At 50.3% G+C, this 10,229-nt stretch overlaps 1 protein-coding gene across 1 annotated transcript in view; it reads right to left on the minus strand.

Annotated features, from left to right (window-relative positions):
- Positions 1-2: 2 nt before the first annotated feature.
- Positions 3-10,229, minus strand: part of fcho1 (FCH and mu domain containing endocytic adaptor 1) — a 44,657-nt gene continuing 34,430 nt past the window's right edge. The window contains 11 exon segments of the mRNA XM_077001284.1: positions 3-496; positions 1,015-1,182; positions 2,288-2,352; positions 3,024-3,220; positions 4,132-4,264; positions 4,884-5,039; positions 5,418-5,529; positions 6,420-6,513; positions 6,515-6,535; positions 6,981-7,087; positions 8,992-10,043. Coding sequence (XP_076857399.1) covers positions 468-496; positions 1,015-1,182; positions 2,288-2,352; positions 3,024-3,220; positions 4,132-4,264; positions 4,884-5,039; positions 5,418-5,529; positions 6,420-6,513; positions 6,515-6,535; positions 6,981-7,087; positions 8,992-10,043 — 2,134 coding nt within the window. The 3' untranslated portion in view covers positions 3-467.

The following is a 10,229-nucleotide window of genomic DNA, read 5'->3' on the forward strand; positions in this document are numbered from 1 at the left end:
TCTTGTGTTTGCCGTGTAACGTTACAAAGTTTAATATTAATTTTTTTTCTTATATAGGTCACATGAACAAGACCGCTGTTGTCATGGCAACATCATTCCAGAAATCCTTACATATTATATAAGTTCAAATTTGTAATTTATAAATTTTCACAAAAGAACACCCCCCCAATAAGAATAGCTTACATCCAGTTTCCAAAGCTGTCAAACACAGTACACAGTACACACAGAAAGAAACAAACAGGTAACACAAAGGAAAGCAGTCAGACAGGTGGGCGGGGTAACAACAGCCAGGTCCCACGGCAACGGCGCCTCAGAAGTAGCTATGACAACCAGCTGCTTGCCCTGTGGCATTAGTCCTGATGGAGCAGGTGTGGGGAGTGAAGTCCTTCGGCTGGACGCCCCTCTGCTGCAGTCAGACCTGGTCGAGTGTAAAAAGTGCAAAAGTCTTCCTGGAGATCCGCTCACTCTCACAGTGAACAGCCCGCCATGTACTTCCCTGCCGAGAGAGGAACACTGTGTTAGTGCGCACGGGAAACAGCTGAACCACCACTCCGCATTTAAACAAGCAAACAAACCATGTTGCCATAATCAGTGCAGTGTGTCTCCAACTCAAAGGTTCCCACTGTGTTGAGTTTTCAGGATACACGGTGCTCAGAGGGCACTAACCCTACCCCCCAACCCCCTACCCCCCCCGACCCCCTACACCCCCCGACCCCCTACACCCCCGACCCCCCTACCCCCCCAACCCCCTACACCCCCGACCCCCCACCCTTACGGAAACTACCGGGAGCTTTTTTTACTTTTGGAATAGATACTACATAGTAGTTAGGAAAGACAGTTCACAACTACAATCAATTCCTTTTATCTTAATCGTCTGTAATACTTAACAAGCTCCATTTACTGTGAAGACAAGCGTTCCTAATTGTGGTGTGGTGTTGAAGCATGAGGCTCGTGGCAGAAGGAATCTTCGCTCTAAATGTGGGTCAAGATTCATGAAGTAGGTCTACCACTCACCCGTGGCAAATCTCTTCTTCACCAGGGACATGCGGTAGCGTGAGCCCACCAACTCCACGCCCATGCCAGACAGGGACGCCCCGGACCCCACAAACTGCACAGCCAGGCTCGGGGGAGGCCCACGGGGCACCTCCAAACACTGCCAACTGGCACACAACGTGCCAGAGCCTGTGACACACACACACACACACACACAAGTTCATGAACCTAACGGAGAAGACCATGTTAAAATGTAGAAATGTAACATTAACATTTTACATTTTGAATGAAAACTCTTTGTTCTGTGGTACTTATGGTCTATTTAGACAGAACGCACTCTGATTTTCACAACATTTTATTATGCCAAAGCAGGTAGATTGGTCACCCACATGAGCAGAGAACCAGGCTTTTTAGATTTTTAAAAAAGATTTCCTCATCTCCCTTCCTGATGTGAATTCATCATGTACTGGGCCAAACCGACCGGGAAACACAGAAGGTCAGACATGACTGTCCAGTGATGGCCAATGCAGGTCCTGCAAGCGTTTTGGTTTAGAGGTAGAGGTGAGTGGGTCTGTAGGAAGAATCCAGGCGACTAAATCACTCCTGAGTAATCAGGAGAAAAAATGCATCATCTGAAATGGTCCAATTAGATCCACAGCATTACTGCGCTAACGGGGCCCTTCATCCATTCATCTGGGATAGAGATGGTCTGGAATCATCTGTACCTTCACAGGGTCTCCAGAGTGGAGCTGGCAGCCACATTTACGTGTGAATTTCAGAGTTCTTCTCAAAACCCTCATTAGTTTTTTTTGGCTTTTTCATGTCGATAAAAACGTGAACCTGCTTTGAGAGCTGGAATGCTGAGGTGGTGGGTCTTCATACTAATAAGGAGGAACAGCTGGGAAGAACCGACCCGGGTCTCAGGAGCCTGGTGGTGGTTCTGGTCTCACAGTCCCAGGCTGCCTGCGCCTTCACACAGTGCAGCTTTCTCAGCCATTTCCAAATTCAATTCAGGTCTTTTTTTACTTGTAATTGGAACCAACAGCGTGTTCCCTGCTACGCTCCAGGGACGTTTCGTCTAAGTAATTGATACGATCGAATTCAGGTAGTAAAAACCAGAGCGAAAAAGCAGCTACGGTCGTGTGAGCCGGTGGTGTTACTATGAGAGTGCAGGACACCACCTGCAGGTGAACTGGGGAACACCCAGGAGATCAGCATAAATTCTACAATTGATTTATCAACGGACCAGTACAACCAGTTAGAAGAGGCGAATGCGAGAGGTTGGGGTGGCAACCTTTGCTGTGGTTGGTGGGTGAGAGGTTGGGCAGCTTCCACAGCAACCGCCGCTCTTCTGCGTTCCTGCCAAAGCAAGTAGAGAAAACAGAAAAACAAACAGGATCAATCCATCAGTTATGCCCCACCCCCACCCCCAGGGCCCCGCCCCCAACTGCTCTTCACGGTGCCCTCATCATAAGCGAACAGCCTGTGAGGATCAAGTGCTGTGATCAGGATCAACCCCCCCCACACACACACACACACACACACACACCTCTACGCTGTTGGGAGACACCCAAACACTCATGCGGCTATTAATATAATTCAGACACACCCATCCCACACACACACACCCACCCATCCCACACACACACACACACACACACACACACACACACACACACACACACCCATTCCTCGCACACACACACACGTGCGCGCGCACACACACACGTGCGCGCGCACACACACACACACACACACCCATCCCCCACACACACACACACCCATCCCCCACACACACACACACACCCATTCCTCGCACACACACACACGTGCGCGCGCACACACACACCCATCCCCCACACACACACACCCATCCCCCCCCCACACACACACACACACACCCCACACACACACACACACACACACCCCACACACACACAAAAAAAATCACCCATCCCTCACACTCCTACAGACACACTCTCATGCTCTTACACACACACACACACACACACACACACACACACACTCACCAGGACGCTGGAGGTTGGCACTGCAGGTCGGTAGCAGTGTGGTCAAGAGGCAGCAGAACCTGTACGGCCGTGAGTTGAGTGGCAGGGGCAGTTGCCGGGCAACAGTGGTAGTCGAGGGAGATGCGTGTCACCGTGCCACTTCGCTGGCACTCGGCAGAGAGCAGCAGCGGAGCACGAGCTGGGTCCTGAGAGGACACCTGAGGGCAGAGGTCATCGTCATGGTGATGAGCCATCTTCATGTTTATTAGTGGGCATTATGGAGGGTTTCTACAGTGAAAGAGCTGTAAAACATTCTCTGATGCTGTTGGTACTCGCTTTCTGTAATTTATCAACATCAGTAGGCACAAGTCCATGTGATCCATGAATGTATGATATTAATAATTAATAAAACATTAATAACTAAACATTATAATGCAAAGAATGTTTGTTCTGGCACAATTCTTGCCCTCTTCCAGTCACAGAAAACTACGGAAATTAAGAAAGCGATACGTATCAAAAGAGAACGGACATTGTGTCGTCATACGGACATACGGACTGTACAGCTCAGAGGGGGAGACGGTGGTGTGGAGAAGTTCTGAGCTCCAGGACAGCTGTGCCAACATGTGCACCTCAACCCTTCCTGAACATCACCATCATAACAGAAACAGTCTGGACAAGCTGCCTGGGAAACGTCTGAAGATGAGCAGCAGTAGCAACACCCTGGTGTTATAAGAGCCAGTCACGGATAGAACGCTTATTTTGCAGATGCTTTTGAGGGAATAATCAGACTTCACTGCCCCAGTGAGGTTGTAAACTATGAGTATTGTGAACAATCAAAGAAAGATTTCTGTTGTCTCAAATCAGTGAAATAATAAATCACCACACTTGCAACTTATATTCAACTTTAGCATCTCATTAGTACTTTTGTTGGTAGACAATAGTTAATTTGATGCAATATGAACACAATTGATGTCCTATGTCAATTAACAGCAGCGTTAACTGTAGGATTCTGATCTTCTACACACAAACACCCTGTGCCTGGTCTACACGTTCAACCATTCAGCAGAATTCTTAACATAAGTCAGCACTGATGCATTTAACCCAGTGATGAAGGAACATTTAGACTCACCTGGTACTTCAGTAATCCCACGTTGTAATAGGACGCCTGGGGGTTAAGCTCCGCCTCTCTCTGGAGGTGAAAGGTCAGTGCCTGCATGTTGAACCAGAAGTCTTTGGAGTCTGGGTCATTCTGGGATGGGTCACTGAGTGGGGGCAGAAACAACCATGACATTGGAGCAGGGAGCAGGTAGGGTGTGGTGCTAGCCGAGGTCATGGGGTCAAGCCCCAGGGAGAACACAAACACGAACACACACACACACCTAGAATGTCACTCACTCTGGAGAGGAGCATCTAAAAAATGGTGAATATAAATGTCATAAATAAATAAATGTCAAATTTGCATAATTGTAAATATGGTTGGCTGCACCAGACAACACCTGATCATACACATTTATGTTTAGATAAGTATGCACAGTGCAGAAACCGGTCTGTGGCCAAATCACATTGGATACTATTGTATACTACAATTTCTGGGACATATAATCAAGTGTGGCCTGAAAATAAACACAAGCAGTCAAACACATCCCCCCCGGTCAACAAATTACGTTCGCCAATTTTACATCCACTATGACAGTATTGGTATAGGTCCAATTCTCCCCATTAACATTTGTGTGCTAGTTAGTGCATCACCATCCACCAGTCAAACAAAGGCTAAACCCTCCAGCTACACCCGCAAACAGCGTGCAATGAGGAAATTATTCTAGTGAGGAAACGATTCAATCTACTTTGCAAGTGTTCGTTCAAACGTCAAATGTCATTTACCTGTAGAGCAGCTTTTGATTGGGTAAGAAGTTATCCACCCGAGAGATGTTGACCAATCGGAAGCTCAGCACAGGTACATTAGGGTTGGCAGTAAATATGCGAGTGATTCCAGCAGGAAATGACATGGTGAGGTCTCCAGTGATTTTTACCAGACAGCTGAAATACACAAAATCCTTAATTAAATTAAATGAACAGTACACATGTGTTACATATGTTTATAATGTACATAAACACACACAAAAAACAATATACTGTACATCACAGCTGAAAATAAACAAAAACAATTTTTTTGTGTCTTAAAACAAAGACTATAAAAATATTTAAAGGACTTTGAAGGTTTCTGGGACATGGAGTTCACCTGGTGTAAAACAGTGGGGGATATTAATTTTAGTCTAAGGTTAACCTCAGTCTGGGACACCGGCCCAAAGTTAGCTGTACACGTCAGAGCAGCTGTGGAAGTATGAGAACAAATCCAGAAATATAAGAGGGAGGGGCTTAAAAACAGAGGCGTGGCAATGGAGACAGAGGGCTGACCGGTTGTGTTCTCCTCCTTTAAAGTATGCGTTGATGTACTCTGTAATGGCGGCAGCGACTGGCCACGCCTCCTGCGTGCTGAGAGAGACGGGGCTTGGTCCTCGGGACAGACCTGCAGGGTCATAAGCGCATACACAGACACGCCCCCCCCCCACACACACACACACAGACACGCCCCACCACACACAGAGACACGCCCACGCAATGTTAACTACACAAAAGAGCACTGAACGGCAGGGTTAGAGGGTCAGTAGATGTTCAATTTGTCTTATAGCAGGGGGAGTGAACCAGACAGTAACTGCTTTAATCCTAGGTTCCTAGGGTGGTGTAGTTGAAGTGGTGGTGTAGGGTGGTGTAGTTGAAGTGGTGGTGTAGGGTGGTGTAGTTGAAGTGGTGGTGTAGGGTGGTGTAGTTGAAGTGGTGGTGTAGGGTGGTGTAGTTGAAGTGGTGGTGTAGGGTGGTGTAGTTGAAGTGGTGGTGTAGGGTGGTGTAGTTGAAGTGGTGGTGTAGGGTGGTGTAGTTGAAGTGGTGGTGTAGGGTGGTGTAGTTGAAGTGGTGGTGTAGGGTGGTGTAGTTGAAGTGGTGGTGTAGGGTGGTGTAGTTTAAGTGGTGGTGTAGGGTGGTGTAGTGCAGTGCAGGACGAGTTAGTGCTGCAGGTGCCCGGCCGCCTCAACTGCACCATGTCAGACAAATGACAGCCATGACTGGTCAGATGTGAGCACTGCAGACCCACATGCGCTCACACACCAGCACCACCTGCACTGAGAGGTCAACACCTTGTCTGCGGAGCGTCAGTTCTCCGTTCGTGAACTCTTGAGCAAGCTGGAACAGCAGCTGCTACCTGATTGGCTGGGGTCGGTCCAAACATGAGTTACACGAGGCGACATGTGTTTCTCAAACAGAGAGAGTGCAGGACAAATGAAGAGGTCGGCTGCATGCGGTTACTGGGGCGGGATCATGGGGGCGGGATCATGGGGGCGGGATCATGGGGGTGGGACCCACCTTTGGCAGGACTCGTGGCTCTGGTCTGTCCACCCCACTCGCTGGGACTTGATGAGGAAGAGGATGTTGGAGGAGGGCTGGGCTCAGGCAGCGGGGGACGAACACAGGGACCTGGACTGTGGGTCAAATGTCAGGGGTTAAGAGGGAAGGCAGCTGTTGTGACACACAGATGCGGGTGAGAGGAGGTTGTGGCTCTCTCCTGCACCACCACGGCTCTGCTGATAAAACAGCTCTAAATGATGGTCATGTGACCACAGTGGTTCATAAACCAGAGAGCAGAACTTAAGTGTGTATTTACGGTGTTTATTGTATAGTAAACAGCGCAAAGATCAAACGGAGCATTACTAGCTTACTGCCTATATCTACTAAAATGGGTTTAAAAGCAGAGCGTCTTATTTACTAGGCAGAAAGGTTTAAAGGCCCTTTCAACATGTGGCTGTGAGAGAAAGACCTTTGAGAGTAATGAAGTTTAAAGGACCTATGAATAAGTAGCTGTGTGTGAGAGAGAGTGAGAGAGAGAGAGAGAGTGAGAGTGTGTGTGAGGGTGATCAGGGTGTTTACCCGCTCACAGCCGCTGAGTCGGTCCGAGGAGCGCTTGGACCGTAACGGCTGGGGAGGAGCCAAGACGAAACACTCACTGCTGTCCTGTCTGAAAACACGCTGAGGACCTGCGGGGGGGGGGGGGGGGGGGGGGGGGGGGGGACAGAGAGAGAGAGAGAGAGAGAGAGAGAGAGAGATTGGTGAAGGGTTGGTGCAACATAAGGAAAAGGTACATACAGGACACACGGGACATTTGCACAAGACCCTTACATATCAAATGAGTCTCGGAACAGAGTTGCCACGTAATGTTTCTAAAATCTTGTGAAGTTGGGACAATATTGGCAAAAAAAAAAAGCACACGTTGTTTGTGTGAAGAAGCTTCAGAGAAATATATGTACTCTTGAACTGCTCATCAGCGAACAACTCTACTTAATGAAGGACGTTACTGACACTCGTTAGCTACCAAGAGATTTTGGTGTTTACAGATTTGTAATGTCACTACAAACAAACTATATTTTCGTAATGGACAGCACCACATAGGATAAAATGCTAAAAACATCACAGGAGTTTGATGCCTGCTCATAATGAGACATAGTGGTTTATTAGAATGTGACATGACGGTACGTCATGATGTAACGTAACGTATATCATTAGAATTCTCAGAGTAAATTAAATATTGTAAATGCAAAAATGGCTGCTTGGAAGGGACTTCAATATTCCATTAATAAAATGTCAATTTTTTAAAGTATACATATTGTATTTGTATATTAATACAATATTATTATTATTTGACAAGTAAACCCCTGACAGCTAGGCTTGGGCTTGCAGGTTCTATGGCATCTGTGAACTGAATGGATATTTAAGCCATTACAAGAACCACAGTTTGAACAGGTAGGTTCTATGTAGCGTCGTGGGTACCACACACGTTCATGGCTGGAACATTCTGTTTCCCATGATGAAACATCTTTATGAGTAATCATTCAGTCACTAGTGTGTCAATGGGTTCATTCCTGCCTGTGATTTGTGTCTTTTTAATGGCCATTGCAGCCTAATTCATTGCTATTACTGAAATGCCATAATTCAAAATGCCAACCACAGCAATTTGATCACTTTTAAATGTCAACTGTTCCCGAAAGACGACCACAAGGTACTAATCAGTGTGCACATGTAGCATGTGCCAAGTTTGATCAACAAAAATAATAATTCTTTGCAGACACACCGCAGTCTGTGTGAGGAAGAGCTGTGGGACACCAGCGTGTGTGAGGAAGAGCTGTGGGACACCAGCGTGTGTGAGGAAGAGCTGTGGGACACCAGCGTGTGTGAGGAAGAGCTGTGGGACACCAGCGTGTGTGAGGAAGAGCTGTGGGACACCAGCGTGTGTGAGGAAGAGCTGTGGGACACCAGCGTGTGTGAGGAAGAGCGTTGGGACACCAGCGTGTGTGAGGAAGAGCGTTGGGACACCAGCGTGTGTGAGGAAGAGCTGTGGGACACCAGCGTGTGTGAGGAAGAGCTGTGGGACACCAGCGTGTGTGAGGAAGAGCTGTGGGACACCAGCGTGTGTGAGGAAGAGCGTTGGGACACCAGCGTGTGTGAGGAAGAGCTGTGGGACACCAGCGTGTGTGAGGAAGAGCGTTGGGACACCAGCGTGTGTGAGGAAGAGCGTTGGGACACCAGCGTGTGTGAGGAAGAGCGTTGGGACACCAGCGTGTGTGAGGAAGAGCTGTGGGACACCAGCGTGTGTGAGGAAGAGCTGTGGGGACACCAGCGTGTGTGAGGAAGAGCGTTGGGACACCAGCGTGTGTGAGGAAGAGCTGTGGGACACCAGCGTGTGTGAGGAAGAGCGTTGGGACACCAGCGTGTGTGAGGAAGAGCGTTGGGACACCAGCGTGTGTGAGGAAGAGCTGTGGGACACCAGCGTGTGTGAGGAAGAGCTGTGGGACACCAGCGTGTGTGAGGAAGAGTGTTGGGATACCAGGGTGTGTGAGGAAGAGTGTTGGGATACCAGGGTGTGTGAGGAAGAGTGTTGGGATACCAGGGTGTGTGATGTCCAGGCAGTTCTGGTCCTTGTCGGTGGAGAAGCAAAGGTCCTCCTGAGGCCCGGAGTGGCGTGTCAGGGGCGGGCCGGTCCTACGCACTTCCTCTGCGCTGGTCCTGCTCCAGTCCCGCGTGGTGTCCCGGTCCCGTTGCCCCTCGCTGAACGGGTTGTGCACCGAGCTCCACTGCACCGCTTCCTTCTTCAGCTGCGACGAGAGGGCGGAGTTAGGGGCGGGCGCTGCTCTGTTGCCGCCGCCCACTCCCTGAGTGGCCGCCAGGGCCGACTGGTGTGTGGGGCTGCCAATCATGGTGATGGCGAACGGGTCGTGGGGGGATTCAGGAGGCGGGACGCTGCGTTCTCGCCGCTTATGCCTGTCCTTGCGGGAGGAAGACGATGGAGGAGGAAGGGTTTTAGTGTCATTCAAGGGTGTGGTGAAGGAGTCTGGGCGGCCCTCGCGGGAAGGGCGGGGCAAGGGGGGGGCCCAGGCATCTGGAGGCGGGGGGCGGACCTCCTGGGGGACGGGGCGCTCAAACGCAGTCAGGAAGGGGTCCTCTGGGGGGATGTGTTTGCAGCTCCAGACGGTGGGTTCCAGTTCCGGGGCCGGCAGGACTCTGGGGAGGGCGGGGGAGAGCAAACGCGGAGGTCCCCGTCTCTGGTGGGGTGCCCGGGGCGACCGCTGCCCCGACGACCGCTGCCCCGACGACCACGCGCTCACAGGCTCGTCCGCAGGGAGGGTGGGGCGGCCTGGGGAGGGGTCACGTAACGCCGCGAGAAAGGGGTCAGGAGGGCGTCCCAAGGTCACCGGGTCTTTAGACTGAGGCACAGACGGCCATGCGGCCCAGCCGGTCGGTTCCGGAGATGCTCCCTGGGGCTGATGGGAAGGGGAGTCCAAGCCGGAGTCCTCCACGTTCTCGGGGGACGAGGAATCTGATGAGAAAGCTGCATCTGTCAGGAAGGAGAAACACCATCTGTTAGACAAGAAAGTCACCGCAAGCCCGAATAGCAAAGGTGAGAAAGGAAAGGGCAAAGGCGTGTCCAGCGACGTGATTGGTCAGGCAGATTTAGGATCCTAAGGCTGGCTGCGGCCTGCCAGATGTGTGTGGTTCATATTTGTTGAATTTGGGGGGTGAACTCAGGGTGTAAAACCGGCAGGGGGGCGTGGGTGGTTGTGTGAGGTGGGGGGGTGGATGTGTGAGGTGGGGGGGTTGAATGTGTGAGGTGGGGGGGGAGGTGTG

Source organism: Brachyhypopomus gauderio, chromosome 4 (genome assembly GCF_052324685.1).
Source record: "Brachyhypopomus gauderio isolate BG-103 chromosome 4, BGAUD_0.2, whole genome shotgun sequence".
Classification (NCBI taxonomy): Eukaryota; Metazoa; Chordata; class Actinopteri; order Gymnotiformes; family Hypopomidae; genus Brachyhypopomus; species Brachyhypopomus gauderio.